Source organism: Camelus bactrianus, chromosome 5 (genome assembly GCF_048773025.1).
Source record: "Camelus bactrianus isolate YW-2024 breed Bactrian camel chromosome 5, ASM4877302v1, whole genome shotgun sequence".
In the NCBI taxonomy this organism is placed as follows: Eukaryota; Metazoa; Chordata; class Mammalia; order Artiodactyla; family Camelidae; genus Camelus; species Camelus bactrianus.
Genome location: NC_133543.1, coordinates 29,253,950 through 29,276,743, shown reverse-complemented (window position 1 = coordinate 29,276,743; position 22,794 = coordinate 29,253,950). Strand labels below are relative to the sequence as shown.

Sequence of the window (22,794 nt, the reverse complement as noted above, 5' to 3'; positions counted from 1 at the left end):
ACTTATCTGTGATGTCTTCTTTTTTCTAGAGAAAAAAAATATGTGGACTGAAAAATTAAAAAGTAATTTCTAAAGCTGATTTAATAAACAGTAAAATTTGAGAAGTATTAAAAAATTAATGAAAAATCTACTTATAATGTCACTGTTCAACAATAAACTACTAGGACATTTAATGTGAATCAGGATCAATAACATCTAGGAGGTTATTGTTTCTACTACCAGTAATAATCGTAGGTGACATCTATTGAATTCTTCTACTAGATGTGGCATTTTGTAAAAAGTGTTCATGATTCTCATTAGTCCTTAAAATAACCATATGAGAAAGATACGATTACTATATCTTTTATGACTTAAAATTTAGACTTAGAGGTCAATAACTTTCCAAAGTTCATGTAATTAGTAAGTAGGACATTTGTAATTCAGACCCTAAGTTATTTCATTTTGCAGATGGAACTCTTAATTATGTTGTACTTTACAAATTTTGGATCATACTACAGCATAATTTGTTTTGTCCTTGTTTTTACTTAAGATGACCATAATGATTTTTCCATGTAACTAAATGATTTTATAAATATGATTTAGTGACTGCTTTTTGAATTATTTGTCTTCTTTTCCTACTTAATGTCTAGCATTATTTCTGAAGCATTATTGTAGGCTGCTTGTGAGTTACTTTGCAGTTTGTGATTCCTTCTGTGTTTTACCATGTAGCCCACTGTTACATCTTGAAGCATTTGGAATAACACCACCAGTTTTCAATTCTATTACTATTCTTTTGAGTTTCGACTATTTGAGACGAGGACTTTGACTTCCTTTATAGTATTCTCTTCATCTTCTTCAATTTCAGTCCTTATTATAATTTGGAATTTCTGACAAGGAATATTATTTTGAACTATCAAATAGGAAGTCTCTTTAAAAATGTTTTAAAATTTATAGCTTGGTCAACATTACAATATTTTCTTTTAGACTTGGATCAGTGTTTTTCTTATTGTACTGCTTAGTACTCAGACTTTTAGTTTCCCATTATTTATTTATTAATTTTCACTGATGGATAGGATAGATGGAGTATAACTTTAAGCGACTTCTTCAAGAACACTACAAAGGATATTTACTGTGGAGTTCTTGTGTAGTCCAAATATGTCTCCTTTGCCTTTATATGTAAATAGCAATTCTTTTGGATATTAATTATTGACCAAAAATTTTCTCTTATAAGTTCTAGAAATATTGTTTTACTCAATTTTGAGATAATATACTTCAGAGCACAAAAATGAATTTTCTCTCTCTGTGCAAGATTTCCCCATTATTTGTAGTGTTTTTTTTTAATTGCCTGTTAGACAATTCCTGTAGAAAATAATTCTCTGAGGTATACTTTCTTTGATTCACCAGATAGTTTTCCTTTCTTTGTTCTGTGGTATTATTTAGTAATTTCTATTTTGTTACTGATTTACATCAGAAGAGAAGAAATCTACCAAGACCCATAGTTTGTCAATAGACAGGGATTAAGCATTGCTATGAACAACATAAAGTCTGTCCAGTTGCCTGCTAGGTTAAATCTTAACTTAGCTATTGAGATAAAGGTATGGTTTATCTATATTTCCTAGTTTAGTTTCTACTATTCATCTAAAATTATTTTTCTGGTACAAAATGAAATCCTTTGCTACTCTAGCTGAACGAATCTAATGTTTGAACAGATGAAATGCACACACGTACACATAAACGGTAACCTTTGTGGACCTCCACCAGCTCTCATGCTACCTTTGCTCTACCTGCAGAACTCTCAAGGATGGAAGGTCACACTGCAATGTTTCCTTTTCATGGTAGGCGCAGACGTTACAGTCAGTACTGAAGGATCAAAGGGTCTTTCTTCCTATCTAAAGATAGGCAAGTTTATTTAATTTCTAGTGGCATAACTTAGAGAGGCTTCTGATTACATATTTAAATCTAGTCTTGTTGGTCTTGCAAAACAGTCAAAATTCCCTTATAATAGTGTCAATAGAATGTTCAAGAGGCTGAATTCTGAGGGATCTTGTGAGTTTTCATTCTTCATCGGTTTTTTTTTTTAATTTGTTTACTTATTTTAATGGAGGTACTGGGGATTGATCCCAGGCCCTGGTGGATGCTAAGCATGTGCTCTACCACTGAGCTATATCCACCTCCCCCATCTTTGTTTTCATCATGGGAATCTGGAGGGAGAGCAAATATATCAGGTACTCATATCTGGATGGCTTTTAAAGCTTAAAATTTTCTAACCAGTTCTTTAATTTTGACTGTGTGAATCATAATTATCTGTATTGTATGCCTCTGAATTTGTTTCCTATTTCCTTCATTTTTGTAGCCCATTAAAATTTATAGATTCCTTATGAGTTGGTATAACTATACCTATATCGATATTGATATATGAAATATTTATCACTGGATATCTCTGTGTAAATAAAAATTAGATGACTTTTAGCTTGTAAGGAAATACTATACACAGTGTTGGTCCTGTAGTTGACTTCAGAAAATTTGTTATCATGATAGTACACGTGTGGTTATGTATCTGATGAAAGTTAGAGGAAACTTTTCTGAGACTTTCAGTGTCATTTTAATATCTATGATTCATTGATGAGTAACCCCAATGCATTAAAAGAGTATAAGAAAGATTACAGTATCTATACTTGTTATACTACACAATGTTAAATCAACCAAAAACAAATGAGTTTTTATTTGAGAATTTGTGATTGTATTTGGTTGTTAAAATTTTTACTTGATTTTTAATATGGCATGCATCTTGTCTAGGTTCCTTTCAAATGTAGTGGGAAAAGATGAGAAATAATAAAGCAACTCGTTTATTGCAAAGAACTCAAAGTATGATTATATAAATTATTCCAGTTTCAAATCATTTAATAGTAAAGTTGTTTTTTTAAAGGCTATTTTAGCCTTAGTTTGCAGATGAGGAAAGTGCAAAAGGATTACAAATAGAATTCACGGTTGCAGAGTATAGTGCAAAACAAATATCAGTGTGTCACTAACCTCTCATTAATGCTGATTCCTCTGGGCTTCTGACTCAGTTCAGCCTAGATTATAGTCTTGTGAGCTGGTCTCAACTGGATTAACTGTTTAATCTGTATTAAGTCTACATCTGTAAGCAAAACAGAAATACATGTTGCAACCATTGAGATATGATCATCCTGGTTGCAGTCATCCCCATTGAATTGGCATCAAATCAACAAAAACCCATTGACAGATGGTCAGGCCAGAATTAAACACCAACGGTTGTTTCTCAATGAACTTGTAGCATAAGGTGATGCCAGAAGAGGCATTCACCCAGCAGAGAAATACTGGCGTGCTCCATGATTGATTAAGGATGAATTTTAATGCCATGCCTGGAAGGAATCAGGAATGAGAGAGTAGGCTGGACTCTTTGTCCTTGGGAATCTTGTGTTTCGTGGTCAGATCCTCTTGCGATGAGAAATGAGGCCCGGTGTGGCATGGTAACTGGGAACTTACTGCCCTGGAGAAGCATTTGTAAAGCCAGTCGATCAATTATCAAGTGAGTTTTGTTTGCTTGTTTGTTTTTTAATTTATCTTGAATGCCATAGGGAAAATAACAACATGGAAAATGAATGAATGAGCACATGAATAACCCCAAGAAAGTAAGTTAAGCTCCTAAAAAAAAAGTCACCATTTTTTAAGATAGTAGGATATTTTTTTCTAAATTAATGAGACAGTAATACAGTAATTCTTGAAATGCTTCTTCAGTAGCCTAAAAAAAAAAGAAAGTAAGAAAAGAAGAGAAAGAGAACAGAACTTTCCCATATGCCTTACTCTCAAGAGAGCAACTTAAACGTTGGCCAAAATATTGGTCATCCAAGGGTGGCATTGTGCAATTATATATCACTGGTACTCTGTGACCTTCTTCACCTTCTGGAACACCAGATATATTCTGCTGTCAAAAACAGCGCTCTACTTTGGCTGAGCCATTTATCTGTTCAGCTGTGACAAGCCTTATGTTCTAGGATATGTGCAATCTAATGTGTAGTAAAAAGTTGAAGGCAGTAAAAAGTTGAGAAGCCCCATCCAGATGAATATTTATGGCCTTCTGTGCATGGGAACTCACAGAAGATTATGTACCACTTAGGTTGGCTGCTCAGAAGACCACTCTGTCTAAGGAAAGGTCATCCTGCTGTGATCTAAAGGAGAAAATCCAAAACCCATAGCGACATTTTTCACCCTGCCTTCCTGTCTCGGCAAGCTTCTACAGAGGCATCCAACAAACTACAACTTCAAGTTTCCTTTGAGGTTTTTCTCTTGCCCTGCCTGAGTAAAGGGATAGTTAGATGTTCTGTACTCCCAAAATGCAAAAACCATTTGTTAAACAAATAAATATGTCCTTACGTGAGACACAGAGGGACAGTAGAGAAACTGAATTTTATTTTTTTTGTACTGAGACTAATGCTTTTATGACTAAGTTGTCATGATTTTGATACAGTCAACAGCACAAGATCAACAGAGAGAGGAGACAAGAATTGGTTTAGAATAGATGACCGCACTGGGGTTGAAAAGAAAAGCAAAATTAGAGACGTAGGCACAGGTTCATGGGCACAACAGCTTATTAAACCAAGGTCAAGAACATACGTATTAAGTCCAGTCACTGAGCTGCGATCCAAATATATGATTCCAAACTAAAGTAAAACCAAAACAGTCCATTAGTAAGATTTCTTCATTTATTTCATTAAAATCTGAACATTAACTCTGACAACCACTCTTACCAATTTTTACTGAAGAAAATAATTCTAGAGCACCTATTTCCCTGTGCAGTGTATTGAAGAGTCATGCAGCGACCTTCCAACTCCCGTGCTCTAACTGCAGGAATTATAGGATGTGTGAGAACTGGCAGTCCCTGGCCAGGACTGCCATGATTCATGCCATTTTATTTCTGATCTTGGTTACATTAAAGGATTGTTTATTCCTTTGTCAGTTTTCTTACCGGTGAGATAATGTAGTATTTTTACTAGAAGTGACCCTGGGAGTAGAATTACAGGTTTTGCATCCCTTTTCAATTCACAGTGTGAAGCACAACCCTGAAACCAAGCTTGTAATTATAGCATTTGTTAATATACTGAATGCAATAGGTGGCCATGCCTAAGCACCCAGCTGCAATGTGGGTTCCACCATGTTAAGTATGGGAGCAAAGTGACGTGCATGGAGCTTTTCTTGTGTGTTCACTTTTTTGATTGGGGGGGATTTTATCACTCTTCCTTTCCTTCTATCTGAGTATCAGTCTGTTTTCCCTTAGATTAAACCAACTTCATTCACATTCTTGGACGATAAGGGAAGGGCATTAGCTGCGGAGCTGGTTGAAGTAATCGTGTTTTCCTGAGAGCGTGGTCAGTCTCCAGAGACAGAATCTCTCACTACAATAACGGCTGTAATGTAGAATTATCAATCTCTGCTAATTCCAGAAAGTCAGGCCACACATATTTTTGAACATCTACTCAATACTTTGTTCTGTTCTAGGCATAGTTCTGTTTTGTATGTGACATTGTCCCAAAAATTGCAAGTGAAAACATTAGATATATAAACGTTAATTATAAAATAACTCCTTGATAAGTGGTTTGTACAAGGTATACAGAACATTAATCTCATGTTTTTATGGATGTTGCTCACTTTCTCATATGATGGCAAATATACGTGCTTCGTCATCTTGTTGATTCTTGCGACAGTTAGTAGATTGCCTGTCCGTCAGCTAGGGCTGTACCACAGATGACATTGCTACCCAATTGCATAGTTAGGTCAATGCTGGGAAAAGCCTTGGGAGGTCTCAGCTACCATCTTACCCAGATTACCACCTATCACTTTAAGTGCTGTCTTGATAATGGGCGTTGTAAGCGCAAAAATAACCTGTCTTTTATCATTATGCGTCCTGAACAAACTCAGTCAGTGTTCATGACATGGTTTCTCTGTGATATGGCTACTGATTTCACCTGGAAGACTTGAGTCAGGGCTAGAGTAAATTTAATGATGTCAAATGACCTAGGAGACTTTGCAAATCAGAATTCAGCATTCTAAAAACATCCTTTACTAACAGGTCAAGAATTATGGAGGGTCTGAAATTTTACGCTAGTTGCACACTAACATGTTAGCGTGTGTCTGGATCAGACACAAAGGATTTTCTCCCTCAGGGCAAGGCAGGCAGTATACGTTTCATGTTCCCATTGGTTCTCCTTGCCCTACCCACCCCCACATCATATGAGGACCCTGCCCAGACAGGCCCAGGTGGATGCTGCACCCACAGTGAGTTTGTATCACAGCTGAAGAACCTTGAGCCTAAGAGTCTGCTAGAAAATCAGCCCAACCTTTGCCCTGAAGGGAGACGTTATCTTTACTGTCCTGGTCAAGGAATAAACCTACTCTCTGCTCTAAAAGGAAGCACTATGTTTGTCTTCGAAGGCTGTTAGTCATATCAACATCCTTGAAAAATAAAGTCCAGAATAAAAGCTGGCACAAGACATGTAGAAACACCATGGAGAAATGCCTCTCAAACAAATTACAGGGCTTAGAGGAGTTGTAGACAAACTTTCAAAAGTCAGAAGTAGTTTTGAATGTTTTATTATATCTGTTATTATAGATATTAATGACAATGATGTCAGTCATTATCAGAAGCAGTAAATAGAAAAAGACGAAATTATCTCAGGAGGTTAGCTCTACTGGTTTTCAAGCAATTATTCACAACCTATTATGAAAAATGAAAATGAAACCTTAGACATGACATCATCTGTTTTTGAAAATCACCACTTTTATATGAGACCAATTATTCGAAAATAACTGACTACCCATGTGTGTTTGAAACCATGTTTAAAACAAGTTTGAGAATTCTTCCTATCTGCATTCGTTCCTTAATGATCTAAATATCACTTGAAAACATTTGACCTCTAAGTGGACTTAAAGACCTTATCTTGAATTTGATTATTTTAAAGAATATTTGGTTTAGAAATATCAATTTCCTGGGGTAGTTTGTCTTTCCCTGGACTAATCTTCTTTTATGTAGATATAATTATTCAGAAGCAACTATAATTCCACTCTTGCATATAGATATTTATCATTCCTTAAAACTTGGTTGAGTTATTTGATCAAATGACTGTGAAAGCTAAGCCTTTTAAATTGGTGGGACTGTTATCAGAAGAGAACCAATGGTTTCTTGGGTTTTTCAATCCTCAACCTGTGAAACAGAATCGACTTACTATGTCTTTGACGTAAACAGTGGAGAGACTACAGAAAATCGTAAAGCTGACCTTAAATGATGGAGGAAGCTTATTACATCTCAAATCAGGTTTCCTGTCTGACAGAGATTGTTTTTAAAAACTTTGAGAAACTATTGGCTATCAGACTTAATGATTATAGAGTGGAAGTTAATCAAAGTACTATTCATTGAGTTCCAGCTCAGAAGAAGAGGAAGAAACTATACCGCCCTCAAAGATCTCAAGGTCTAATTGAGCAGAGGAAACTCAAAATAAGGGAAGTCTGTGTATTTTTAATGATCAAGTCTAGAGATTTTGAGAGAAAAGCTTGATTCTAGAGATGGTCAGACCCATCCCAAAGGACACCTCCACTGTGTCTTCATTCTCATCTTCATTCTCAGCAGCTGCTAGAAAAAGTCACTCTAGGAAGGAGTAGAAGGCCCAGTGACCTCCCATTTTTGTTTTTATTTATGGTCATTTCCTATTTGAGATTTGTTCTCTCTCCTATTTTTCTCTTTCTCTCTCTCTCTCTCCCTCTCTCTCTCTCTCTCTCTCTGTGTGTGTGTGTGTGTGTGTGTGTGTGTGTATATATGTATTTTTTTTTTACAAAATGTGTTACTTTCAAGAGATCTTACAGAGTGACATCATTAGAGAAATTGCTGCATCAGCATTTTGTTATTGAAAAAGATTAAACAGGGAAGAAAAATTACTGTCAACCCCTGTACAATGTCTGCTTGTCTGAGAGGTGACAGAGGACATGCAGGATTACCTCTGATCTAATAGAATAGCTCATTAACCACACTATTTTTCACCCTTAAGGACTTCAATAAGAATCTGGATTATATTGGATGGACTTCCTCGTCCAGCCCATACTCCACATGCCTGCGCCTTGCAACGTAGCTCTCTGAAGCAGGGTCTCTGCAGTTATGGTTCAGAGTCACATTCCCTCTCCCACTCTTTGCAGCAGGGGAGACACAAGGATTAATGGAGTGAAACACAAAGTGTTCTGGAAATGCCACATATGTTTTCTCAGTATCCCTTGTTATTAGAGTGTATATAGGTTTTGTGGCAGTTCGTCAGTCCAAACTAGTTATCCAAAATAAAGTTTAAAGCCATTAGAACTGGGATGGAAAAACTGGCTTCTGTTTCTTCTAGCAATAAACCAATTTTTGGTAATTCAGCGCCTTTTTCAGTCCATGAAACACAAATCATTTACTTTAACTATTGCCACGTATTCCCTTCTCTTTGTAGACTCTGTTGAATCTACTCAAAGAGAACAGAAGAATAGTAACACTTTGAATTTGTGAATAAATCTTAATTAACTGAATTCCTGACATTTGATTAGAGAACATGGAATACGTCGAGAAAAGACTCCACAGAATCTGGATATATAATGAGATTGTTCTGATTAACTGAGTACTTTCTGGAATCCTTAACCAGAACTGAGTTTTTTTTCCCCTCTGCACTTACAGACCAACAAAGTAAATACAGCCGTCAAACCTGTGTGCTAGTCCCTTGTCTTTTCACTTAGATTAATTTTTAGTCTGCTTATCTTTAAGGTGGAGGTAGTAACTTCTCCACCATGCCTACTTCATAGGTTACCATGGTGGGAGTTTAGATTATGAGTGAAAGCTCATTAAAAAGTAACACTGCAAACTCAACACAAAAATAAGGTGGTATTTTATTGTTGTTGTTGTTGTTGTTGTTGTGATTTATCATTTTGGTGACAGTTGCTTAAAACGAATCTTTAGAATTCTTAGTAGAATAATTATTGTCAGAAAAACTTAAAATTTTCTCATTTCCAGAGATGGTTGTCACTACAATGTTAAGATGTTTTCATATTTTCTACAAAAGAAATGAAATCAGCACTTTGTTATTATGACAAAACTTACATGTTAATGAACTGAATATATCTAGTATGTTTATGTATCTTGGATTTTTTTTAACCCTAGTTAATCCTGGAGAAGTGGTACCTCACATATGTAAGGCTGGAGAATTTCGCTGCAAAAACAGACACTGTATCCAAGCTCGATGGAAATGTGATGGAGATGATGACTGTCTAGATGGGAGTGATGAAGATTCAGTCAGTTGCTGTATGTTCTCCTTCAAGTTATGTTAAAACTGTCTGAGTCTTTGGATGTGTGAACTATCACAGCATTTGAGGAAAGTCTAAAAATGTCTTCGATGCTGACTGAACTCATTTTTTTTCCTCAGTCATCCTTTTGTATAGAGAGTAGATCTTAGATTACTTCCTTTGTATATTTTAAAGCATTATTTTTCTCATCCTTCCCCATCTTTGAAATAATATGATTTTGATTGCTCCAGAAGTCCTCTTCGTCCCTGTTTTGTGCAGTCAGCCCCTCATACCATTGTTAGAAGGTTGCTATAGGAGACCCCTCTGGATCTCTGAATTTAAAGATGTGGAAAATCAATTTAAACTCCCTCAAGACAAAATTACTGGTACAGAAGGTCACGATCCACTCCATTGCTTCTTGGCAACAAAACCCTGAAGATGATCCAAGGAAACAGACATGGGTTAAGAACACTTTATTACCTAACTTTACTGGCTCAGTACATGGTAGGAAACACATACAGGGCACTCAGATTATGAAAGAGATTAAAGGTTTGATTTTTCTCCCCTTTGGCTTCTGTTTAACTCTTTGTCATTTGCTGCAATAGGAGTAGCTTCATGTTTCTGGTAAGGATAAGGAAATGTCCCACAAATGTGGAAGGAAAACAATTCAAGGAGCAGATTAAACTTCAGAAAATACATTTGATTAGAGTCAGCTACCTTACTGGTTTTGAAAGATACAAAATATTTTATATGGAGAGAAGTATGTGGACATATCTTCATTCTTTTGATTTGACTTCGATATATTATTTTAAAAGGAAAATAGTTTTTTCAATTAATGACACTTTTAAGTTAAAGTAGCTGAACTAATTGAGAGTTAATTGACAATCCTCCTTTTCCTTTTTTAAAAGTCAAGAATCTGAAAATGAGGTTTTAAAGAGTCCTTGCAAAGAATGGACTAAGTTGGTCTGGGCATCTGTGTCATGCACGGTCACAGAGCATGACTATTTCATCACAGTGTTCGTGAATTAGTCCTGGAGGTCCGTGCTTCTATCTGTGTGATTGCTGTTTTCACCAGTTCACAAAGAAACGCATTTCCTCTATGAATATAGGGGGCATTACGTTTGCACTGCTAATTGTAGTATTAAAATTCCTAGTCAGTATTTTTTTCTTGATTATTTTCATCACTTCTCCTCCCATCACGGGAGCCTACACCTTTGGCTTCTCCAAAAGTCTTCTATTTTAGGTATAGTCCATATTCAATTCTGTCAGTAAATCTCATCTCTTTTACCTCCTGAATAATTAATTTGTAATCTTTACCTCCTTTAAATCTTCCCTGGCTAAATTAGGCTCCTACCTTAGATGAATGCAGTGTGTGCCCTGCTATTACTCAGCATGATAAAATGGCTGTTTTTCAAATTCTAAGTAAAACTAATATCAAAATTTATTTTTATCATATAGAAGTGCAACTACTGGGCACAGAGAAAATTACTTCAGAAAGAAGGTTGAAGTTATGAAACAAATGCTAAAGAGCATGCCAATTCAGTTAGGAATTTAGCCTCCAGAAAGCAGGAAAAGTCATCACCGAAGGCTAGCTTTAAGCTGGCCTCCCGTTGTGCTTAGATATTGGAGGTTTAATCCTTAACTGTGCACAGACTCTCACGTAAGGATTGGTTGTGTCCTCAGTAAATGCTGTGGCTGCGCATTTGTTTTAGGGGAAAAGACTCATGATGATCATTTTTGTTATTAAAATTATGCTGGATCTCATATCTAGCAACACCACCAGGACACAAGTGATACATTTTTCTTTTTTGTGTTTTCCTTCCATTCCCAAGAAACACTGAGTAAAGCCTAACCAAATTAAGCTTATTTAATGTTTCAAGAAGTACTGGAGTGGATGTGCGGGTTAAAGAACAAGTATTTTTGATATATGATTAAGTTATTTGATACGTCCTCATTTCACATTAAAATTTGATGTTTATTTTCAATGTTTTTGTTGAAATATCTGAAAGTGAATCACCTATTGCGATAAAACTTAGTGGATATAGCTGGTTTTAGTGAAGACATGAAAAATGAATCTATTTCATTTTATATGAACTTTAATTACTTGATATTTTCTATAAAAATATTACATTTTAACAGAGCCTAGAATGTTATTTTTATAAAATATGAGGCAATGAATGACAGAAGATACATATTTATTGTACTATGTTACAGTTACTATAACTTTTTTGCAACTATACTTTAAAATAATCTTAATTTTATCCAATTTTAAATCGTTAAACTTGCTTCTCTCCTCTCCCTCCACCTTCCCACCACAGTCAATCATAGCTGTCCTGATGATCAGTTTAAATGCAAGAATAATCGCTGTATCCCCAAGAGATGGCTTTGTGATGGAGCCAATGATTGTGGGAGCAACGAGGACGAATCCAGTCAAACCTGTGCAGGTAAAGGTTTGCTTGGGTATATACATAAATCTCCTCCAAAGCTAGTCTCCATACAAATGCAGGTCAGTGCCTTGAACTAAGCTGAACTTTCCTTGTGCTGATGATCTGGTTATTGCCGTAGTAAATGAAGTCAGAGTTTGATGCCACAGAGGCTAGAATACAAATTACATTATCCTTAATCTTTGGGTGTGACTCTACTTTCCAAAGTAATTTGGTACCTTATCTATCCATTCTGGATAACTGTCCACACACTCCTTGGGCAAGACTTGACCCTACTTGGCGGTGGAGGTGGAGGTTTGTTAGCATACTGTAATGGAAGCTGCCTCACAAGCAGGACTATTTTTTTTTAACCTTGAAAAATAATTTATGTATTTTATGTAGTCTGCTAAAGAATACTTCTGTAAATAGTTTTCTGTCTCTGGCACAGTATTTATGTGGGGTGTTTTTATTTATTTATTTTTCCTTCTGAAGTCCCATGACCACTAAGCCTATTTACATTTCCATATAATTTATCCCATTGCAATAAATCTTTGAATCCCTAGACAGATTCTCATTGAATGGTAATATCCAGCTTGTGGTATGGGTTACAACAGAGGGCCAAAAAGGTCGTTATTAGTCAGATAAGTGTTGAAAAATAATACTGCCTAGCAGCAGTCTAGTGCTTGTCTTTAAATGATGGTGAAAAAGTAATATATTTGGTGACTCATTAATATGATCAGTAATTTTTTAATCATTACATACACTAATGTCAAAACGTATCAACTCCCTCACCTTCCTTCTTTGCCAAAATAAGCTTTACTAAATAAAAATTACTATAACATAGTAGTGAGAACGGCAAAGGCAGCATATGGAAAATACCAAGAGGTCAAGAAGCCTGCTTTGTACTCTTGGTTTTGCCACTGGCCTTCTTGGAAAGACTTGTGCCTCCCTGCACCTCAGTTTCCTCATCGATTTCTTTCAGCTCTGAAAAAGTGTGAATTAACTATAAATTGTTTCCAGAGAGCTGTGCACCATGTACGAAACAATAATGGTGACAAAAACAAAACAGTCACCTTTCTATACTCCCAACCTCATTTTCTGACCAGCTTTTTCCAAAGCGACATATTTACTGAGGGTCCATGGCCCAGTTATTCTCTGGTCCCTTGAATAATCGTTTGGTCCAATATTTGAGAGTAGCTGATTATTTTCAAGATATTCTTTGTGTTGTAAGGTTTTTTTGCAAAAGACCTTCTGACAGAAAGGAACCTCTGCAGACCCATTTTGTCCTAGGCACCTGGTTTCATGTCCATTCATGTCACAGGGGAGGTGGGAGGAGAGATTTAACTCATATCACTGGTGAGATTTCAGGGGAAACGCCATCCATCTGACTCCAAGGCCATCGTTCCTTGTACCACACTGTATTATCCCAATTAGCTAGAATTTTAGGTATGGTCATCTAACTTTTCTCAGGTTGCTCTTACAAGAGGACTACAATTTACAATGAAGCATCTTTCCAAACTAGTGCAGTTATGATTCCTTTAAGGTTAAGACTCAACTCAGAGACTATGTTTCATTATACCCTAAACAGATAGATCAGCTCCTGCCTTAAAATAAAAGGTATTGCTAACACAGTTCATAATATCGTATCTTCTTCATTTCTATTAGATTTTTAAAATCTCCTTGTTTCTACATAATTTTTAAAGGAGCGTTTGGAATTAACTATTGACTCATAGTAGTAAAAGTGAAGATGCTGTGCGTAAGAGCAAACAGATAATCCTAATTAGTAAGATTTTTAAAATACTCCAGGCCCATGGTCCACTAGAAAATAGAACACAGCTTGCTTGTACCTCAAGTGCCACTTTAAGTGACAACAGCTGAACTCTGCCACTCACTACTAGGTCTTCTTGTCAGTGTAAGTATGATGGCTGTTACAGTCACTGTAAACCTTTAGAAATTGAATAAAAAAAGGAGAAAGAGAAAAATAAATATGCCTTTAGCTTTGAAAACTTATGTTGTCATGTTACAATGTATTTCCGTTTTGTTTTGCCAAAATAAGTAGGTCACGTAGCTGATCATGTTGGAAAAATATGGCAGATTCATTAGATAATTTCCCTGACAGGTCATTTCTATACATTTCCAGATATGGGTTTATACATGGGTATATATCCTAGATAAAGTATTTTCCCTAGGGGATTATTTTGAACTCTAATCCAATATCCTGTAGCCTTTAGCATTGTGACTACTTTATATCTAAAAGAAAATTCTTTCCTACAAGAAGCCAATTTTCTACTATGTTCCTTTGGGATTTCTCCCTCATGGATCTAATTCAATAAATATTTATCACAGCAATGGAGATAGGATGAGGAAAAAAACCTTCCTTAAGAAGCTAAGAGTTAAGACAAGGAGAAAGCCTTGTAAACAGCCCATTCTAATGCAGTGTTCACAGTGCTAAGTTGACTCACAAATGGGAGCACATAAAAGAGCAACTAATTAGTCTTTGGCCATCTGGGAAAGCTTCCTGAGGGAGGTGATGTCTAAGTGAAGCCTTACCCCAAAAAGCTTAAGAAAAATGCCTAAATAACATTTCAACTTATTTAATTAGGGGAAAAAACAATCTGATAAAATCATGTGTTAGCAAGATTGTGGGGAAAAAAAAGAACTGTCATACATGCATTGCATATCCTTTGGTGGATATGCAAATTGATTGTGTACATTGGAGAGCAATTTGGCCAAATCCAATAAATGTGAAGATGTACATACCTTCAAGTCTATAATTCTATTTCTAGGTTTATACTCTAATACCTATGCACAAAGAAATGTGAGTAGGAATTTCATTGCCCTAGTGCTGGTAGTAGTGACAAATTAAAATAAGTCAAATACGTTGTAACAGGAGAATATAATATAATATGGAGATATATATATATATATAGATATATATATGTATCTATATATATATATAATAGAATGCTATTTATGATTAAAATGAAAAAGAAAAGATCATATATATATATAGGAATTAATTTTAAGACAATTTTAAGTTGCAGAATATAAATAATTTAGCACCATTTATACAAAATACAAAAATGCAAAAAAAGTTTTATATGTGCTTGTTAATTTACAAATGTACAAAAAAATAGGAATGAAAATATGTATGGGGGTGAAAAAAGAAAACAAATTAAGGATAGTAGTTACCTCTATAAAAGAGGACATGTGACTGGGAAAGATTGCATGGGGTCTTGAAATTTAACTACAATGCATACATTTTTAATAAAACAAAATCTGTAGCAAATAAAAAATATTAGGGTTTGATAGAACTACATGATGTCAAAGAGGTATTAATGATATCACTCCATATGCTTTTCTAGGAAATAGAAATATTTCACTAAAAAAAAAATGAGTGATGAGCATAGATTGTTGAGGGTGAGGTGAACTCAGTAGGGGACAGAGGGTTGGAGTCGGTGCCTGGAAGAGGGAGGAAACGGAACCTGCAAAGGGGCAGAAGAGAGCTGCTAGTCAGGGCTTGGTAGTAGTTCCCCATCAACAAAAAACATTTATGTTTATTTATGAGGGAGACCCAGAGGCCAAAGATGAGTAGTTAGATTCGAAATTCTTTCTTCCTTATTGTAACCATGACGATCCAAGGCTTCAAGCCTAGAGAATTTCAAACCAGCTTTTTCCCACATCAGAGAACTCTGGTTCGATTACGTAACATTTGCTCTTGTCACATCCCCCCTTACATTTTAACTAAATTCAAACTAGACAGATATGGTTACATTAAGAAAACCTGATGTATTTTTAAAAATCAGACTATTACAAGAGAAACTGAAGAACACATTTTGATATGACATAGATTTTTTGTTTGTTTGTTTAAATAGAATGCTTTGATTAAAATACAAGACTGGTAAAGTTTAGGAACAATGTGTTAAGCTCTGTCCTCCTCCCCCTCCGTATTGTTCCTGTGCTTTGTGAGATTTCTCAGTGCTCCTTGACTGCAGGGGAAGCATAATTAGTGATGGGTGGGAAAAAAAATCACATTGTGACAGTGAATTTTTGATTCACTGCTAAATAAACAATTCCACTGAGGAGGTGTAAATTTCCTCTTCATTAGAGCAGCATTTGCTACGAAATGAGAGGCCTCTGGGGCTGCTCCGCTAATCTCTCTTCCAAACTAACTTAGATCTGATGGAGAAAAGAAATGAAAAGGTAAAGTCTGCATCTTCTTGATACAAATCTAGTGATGAGAAGGTGATCATTTAGTCAATCTGTTTATATTATATAGACAGATAGAACTTGCAGATTTATGGAATGAAGCATCTTTCTTGAAACCTTGATTTACAGAAATCCATTCTAGTGTGTTTGGATGACTTTGAACCATACTCTATTTTATACCAACTGTTAGTGTTTAAGTTCACAGGGTGTTTTGAGGAAACAGAAACACATCCTTATGATTCTTAAACCCAGGAAAGAAGAGGACATCTATAAACTAAGAAATATTGTCTAATCATAGCCACAGAAACTCAGAGCCTGATTGTTTCTCATCTGTCCAGTCCTCATCTAACCCAGCTACTAACAGGTCTGAGTATCCCACTGCTTTCTGTGATCCAATGAAAAGCAGGAGTGATGGGATACTGATACTCATGCGAACAGATTTGCAGCTCAGAGTGACAAAAGGAAGAAAAAAAAAAAAAAAAGAAAATCAAACGCTTAAAAATAAGTATGTGACAAACTAAGGCCTGGGAGAGGAATTAGGGAAGCTGTCTAGGCTCTCATGCCTTCAAAAGTTGAATTGATTGTAATAGAAAAAGGCAATCAAACTCCTTACAGAATGTAACCCCTTTCCTGAATAATTTTAAACCACTGCCTTTGGCTAAAACAGAAAACAGGTTTCTGTGAGTGTGTTCATTGAAGCCTTTAAGAGAACCCAAAGCAAAGTTCATTAATATGCTTTGATTAAAAAGTTATACATTTTTATATAATTGTACTGAAAAGTGAGTTTTAAAAATCCACTTTAAGGCTAAATGTGTGTTTTAGAGAATATTTGCTGCATTCTTCCTCCATACTTGGGATCATTTGGAGATTAAGAAATAAATGCATTGAAAATGTTAGAGGTCAAAGAAAATTCTGACCCCATAATTAAAAACCCGTTACCCTGATCGCTCCAAAGCCTTCCTCCCACATTACAGCAAGTTTCTGGGTTTATTGACAAAGGGTATGCAAAATTCCTTTTTCATTAAAAGTTGGATAGATAATTCAGCCATATATTCATAAGCGTGTGCCAGGCAAAAATTTTAAAATAATGAATGCATAGCTTCATTTATGGAAGTGCATGAGAATTGTTGAATATCTTGTGACTTAGCATTCACTTTAATTGAAGGGCAAAATGTGTGAACTTTAGAAAAGACAAGCAAGCTGGCATCACCAAAAATTTAAGGAAATTATATTTTAAAAATATTTTATCTAATAGAGCAACATAATACCTTCTGTGTAAAAGGGTTATTGTGTGATTTATTTTATCCTTAATGTTGTTCAAAAGGCCTCTAAATTTATTCTTTGTACATGAATTGATCTTCTTAGCCAGAACATGCCAGGTGGACCAGTTTTCTTGTGGAAACGGGCGCTGCATCCCCAGAGCATGGCTGTGTGACAGGGAAGACGACTGTGGTGACCAGACAGATGAAGTAGCGTCTTGCGGTAAGTAGTGAGTGAAGCACGCTGTCAGGGGAGACTGTCGAACAGAAGATTCTATCACTCTAATTCCCCTTACAAGGCTGTTTGTTTCTTTAAGTCAACAAGGCAGAAGATCTGTTACTTTTTATTACTGCCTTTTGGGCCTGAGTTTGTATTTGAATAATAAATTCAGAATATGTCCCATTCATGAGGCAGTAACCATATCCTTGGGTAAAATCATTTTAATAGGAAGTGATTATAATAAGGCTAACAGGACATCCTCAAATGTGCATCATTGATCTCATGTCTGTGATGATTAAATTTTTCAAACAGACTAGCTCATCAAGTGACATTTGGAGTAAATGAGAAGGACACGTTTCTTGTTTGTGTGCATGTGTACAGTCTCGGAGTAACACGCAGTGCAGGCTGAGAACACGTAGCAGGCTGTCTGTGTAACAGATTTACCATGGTAATCGTTTCATTTCCACAGAGTCGTATAATTCTGAAGGACAGAATTTTTATTAGTTTAAAATATTTTTGTTAATGGCAAAATTCCTGGTCACTTTCCACTGATCCTCTTATTCTTGAAAACAGTAAATATTTATTGTCATATAATGTGGCACATTTAATTGCCCCCATTTGTACCCATGTTTCAGCAGGTTGTATTATCATAGTCTCAGTAATGTATAGTGAAACATAAGAGAAGGAACTAGGTTTTCTAAGACTTGTGCTTTAGTTCAGGCATGGCTATGGAGTTTTAAATTACCATGGGGAAACATGTTAGACACACTTAACATATTTATTAAAAATATAATACAGCTGGGTATATATTTTTAATAATTTGGCCCCATGTGTTTCTAACAGTTGGGAAATAAGCCTTTTTTTTAATCCCTCAATTTAAATCCCTCTATTTAGGGGATACATTCTCTGTTTACCTAAAATTTTCTTTTAAAAAATTTTTTTGTACTACATGGTTAAGTCCCTGTAGACATTTGAGTTTGTAACCTGTGAATACCATATAGATAATGGAAGTAGCACTAATTTGTAATTGACGTTGTAAGGAAGACAGCAGCAGTGTTGAGGAAGAAAGCAATAGAGTACCACACAAGCACAGTTAATTGTGCATTTTACAGTAGAATTTCCAAAGCCTGACCAGTTAAGGGGATTGACCAATATATCCTCTCTTCTTAACAGTGTCCAGACTAATCATCTGGCTGGGTCTGCTTCTAGATGGCTCTAATTTTTTAGGAAAACTAGATTGCTTTTCTGCTCTTAGCATCTCCATCTACAGTATACAAGAAAAGTCACAAGCAACTTGAAAACATGAGATACAGAGCCAGCCCTGGAATCAAAGTCCCAATTCATATGAGAAATGCCATGAAAACAACATGACTAGGAAAATAAATAATGAGCTCTTAGAGAACTTTGATTAGGACTTTGAGCTGAGTTATTTTTAGTAACAGGTGTAGAGTCAGACTTTTTCTTTTATTTTCGTAATAATTTATTTGACTCAAAGGAGAAAAAATAATTCTAAAATTTCATTAATAAGTAAAAGTAATCATGTCAGCAAATTTACATACTTTTCATGAAAGTGAGGGGAACAAGGGTTGGAGGGAGTCTAGACACATATTTTCTTACTGGATCTTTACAGCAAATCTATTAGAAACATATTACTGTCTACATAGTACAGTTAAGGAAATCAAAACTTAGAGACAATAATAACATGCTTGATGTCACAAAGCTAATAAACACCAGGACCAGCCCATGAATCCACCTATGCTTGGAACTAAAACTTAGCCATTTCAGGTTGACTTTATTTGGGAGCTGAGAATAGGGTGCAAATAGGAGGCAGATAATGCCATTATATATATCCATAAATAACCTTATTCAAGTGCCCACACACCTATAATGAGTTTTATTCATCGGTGTATTGGTAAATCTTTTACATCTCCCAGTGGAGAGGAGCCCTGATCTGGTGTGTGCCTATTTTTTTTGGTGTAAATACTACTCCTACCATGGCCAGTATCAAGTTGCCAACATGACTTTGTGAATGTGGAGTTGAGAAAAGATGTACAAACCAAAATACAGTTTTTCCACAATACAGATACAGGAGACGTAAATAACCCTGAAAGCAAAATAATTAGGAAGTTATGAATCTTGAGTATTAATTACCCTCGTTTATTTAAGTGTAACATTACATGTTATTATTTTTTAAAATAATGGCTGTGTGCTTCACAAATGACTCATAGAATCCTTGAAAATTTAAGAATCAGCTCCCGCAAGCTGGTCCAAGATGCCTCCTGTACACTGCTGGATAGATACGCACTGTGAAATTTAGCTGTCAAATAGTGTGGTCCTGAAAGTTAGAAATTTTAGAGAGTGGCAGTGAACTATATGGGTTAGTCTCAGTTACCATTTCTGCTTTACAACATAAGAGACTTGTTTCTTTCCAAACACATCCCTCTCTTCAGCAACATACATTTATCTTGCAGATTGTCACTTTAATTCAGAATTCATTCCAGTAGACATCTACTGAGTGAAGCTCTGCTAGACACAGTCTCACTTTTAATGTTGTAGGAGACAATGGCCTAAATTTTTTGAATTTACCAGAAATTATCTCTGCACTGAATACAAAACGACAAAAAAGTAAACTGTTTAACAATTAAAAAAAAAAAAGCAGTCTCTCTACTTGGCAATAATCCAGAAATAAATATAGGTTCAGCTAATTTCCAGTTTTATTAAGCACCATTATAAAATTTGAACTAATCCTATTTCACTTTTCCTGTTGGTGTTGGCCAACTTCTCATAAATTAAACCCAACTTGCAGACTATGCAATCACTTTTTATTTTTAGCTTTTTTACACTTTAGCTCCTTGAATAACTTCTTGTTATGTTTAATAACTACTGTTTTACATTGAAGATAATATTAAAATTTGGATTTAAAAACATAGGAAACCTGTGATTAGCACTGCTTTGGTAGTAATTAGGAGCTGAAGGTACTGTAACAGCAGGTCAGATTTTCAGTGGAATTCACCATCACCTATTTACAAACCTAATTCATTCTACTCGCCTTTGCCTTTACAACAAGTTGATTGCATGTTTTAGGTTGAGATTACACATGGGCAAACACACAATTAGGAAGGCCCTTGAGGTTTCTTTCTTCATCTTTAGATAATCTTTTAACTTTGTTAGTAGGTTTCCTGTGTAGAAAGGAGAATCCATAAATCGATGCTGCAGACAAGAGAGGCTACGTTAAAACTGTGAAGCTTATGTTAGGACGTGGACTGTGTGTTGAAGAACTAAACAGTTAGTCACATTTCAAGGATAGGACTTAGCATTGGTTCTCAACTTTAGCTGTTAATAAATGAATTACCTGAGGAGTTTTAAAATCACCTGCCCACGCCTTACCCCAGATTACATAAATAAGGGATCTCTGGGGATAGGATATAAGAATCAGTATTTTTAGTGCTTTCTAAGTGATATGACTGGTACTCAAGTCTGAGTACCAGTAAGGCAGTAGTTCTCAACCTTGAACAGGCATTAAAATCTCCAAAGGCCTTGTTAAAAAAACAGGATGCTGGGGCCCATTCCCAGAGTCTCTGATGCAGTAGGTCTTGGGTGGGGCCTAAGAACTTACAAATTCCCAGTTGACCTTGATACTCATGTTGCTAGTCCAGGAGCCACTGATTTAAGGGAACCACCATCCACATTTGATTTTATCTTACATATACTTAATGATATAATTATGTTTAAATATGCAAAACTAATTTCTAATGGAAGCAGTTATCCAGATAAATGTCATTCCCATCTCCAAATTGCAGCATTAAATATAAGGGTATTTCCTGATTAAATATAAGAATATTTCAAACAAACTTGCATTTTGCCCCTTGGAGAATTTATTATCCAAAACAGTATAGTCGTTTATTTTAAACTTCAACAATCTTTGGGTTGTTCTGTCTTCCAAGTATCTCAACATAGCTTACATTTATTATTATTTTTTAATAAGTATATCTTAATGTGAGTTGGTAACTTCTGATTTTTTCAAAGGATTTAACTTAGGAAAATAGCTAAGTTTATTAACAGATTGAAAGATAATTCAATGGGGTATAAATAAAAATCCATACAGATTTGCAAAGTTACTATTACTCCATGTTATGGATCTTTTATATCTATGAAGACAGTAGAATTCTGTCTTATGTACTTATAATCTTAGTTTTACATGTGCTTGTAATTTTCTCTACATAATTAAGGAGCAAAGACTATCAGAAGGAGAACTGGCAAGTGTCAGACACACAAGAGAGTGAGCGAGCTATCAAAGAGAAATCGTTTCCCAATTAAATCAGTGTAAGTTGTGTCAAAGATATATTCAGCTATATTATTAGAAAAACTAAGTTCCTGATTTTAAGTATAGTATCATTGTTACTTTTTAAGTTTGTAAGGAAAAAAACCGCCCTGTGTGCATGGCGATTTTAATGGGGATCATTAACCCAATGGAGTAATGACAAAATAGGATCATTGCCAGGCACTGCTTTCAGCTGTACTGCCATTCCTTCGTAGCATCTTGGCAGACATGGGGACTGGTAACTTTTCATTTCTGTAACTTGACTCACGCATTTTTGAAACTCTGGTATTAGATCTTAGTCAAAGCTTTCTCCTCCCCTGTCGCCCCCTAGACTTGAGGTTTGGGGAACTTGGATGAGAGCGGACTGTGCTCTGTTGTTTCACTCTCTACTTCTGTCTTTTTTAAGCTTAAGCCTTCAGAAAGAGGGGACAGATGGAGGAAATAGGTTTCATATTTTTAAGTAGGTCCAGTAGTAACTTTTACTCTGCTGCTCTGAATATCACAGCCCACTGACACATGAAAAATGCAGCTCTCTTGAGAGGCTTCTCTGTGAGATCTTCTGGGAAGCCTGAGGTCTCACCCATCTTCAGAGTTTCTTTAACTTTCTCTTTCTTCTCTTTTCTCTTTGTCTCCATTCTTCAGAGTTCCCTCACCTCTAGATCGAGATCTCTTTTATCCCAGGTCCTCACCATCCCCACCACAGGTGATGCATCTCTTAGCCTTAAGTTGCTAGAATCCCCTTTGCTTGGTGGGCATCCTCTTGGCTGCTTTGCTGATAATGACAAAAGACATTTTGTTTTCTATAGCTGAATCTATGGTTTTTTTTTTTTCTCTCCCATATGTGAGCAGACTGCTCTCCTAATGACCCATCTCCTAGACCTGCCACCACTGTCCATTTATTTCTTCTCTAAATTCAGGTCTACCTGAATGGTCAGTCTACCTCTTGAGCAGATCCAACCAGTTCTCTTTTCTCATGCACTCTAACGATTTTATGGATGATTCTCATGGGCTTTCTCCTTCCCTTGGATCCACTGTTTTCTGCAGGTTGACTGTGGAGTACTCTCCTATTAT

At 35.8% G+C, this 22,794-nt stretch overlaps 1 protein-coding gene across 1 annotated transcript in view; it reads left to right on the top strand.

Annotated features, from left to right (window-relative positions):
* The window catches only part of LRP1B (LDL receptor related protein 1B), a 1,597,029-nt gene that overhangs the window by 931,580 nt on the left and 642,655 nt on the right, over positions 1–22,794 (top strand). Inside the window, exons 16-18 of the mRNA XM_074363587.1 lie at positions 9,170–9,310; positions 11,610–11,735; positions 17,289–17,405. Of these exons, the coding sequence (XP_074219688.1) occupies positions 9,170–9,310; positions 11,610–11,735; positions 17,289–17,405 (384 nt within the window). The remainder of the gene's footprint in view (positions 1–9,169; positions 9,311–11,609; positions 11,736–17,288; positions 17,406–22,794) is intronic.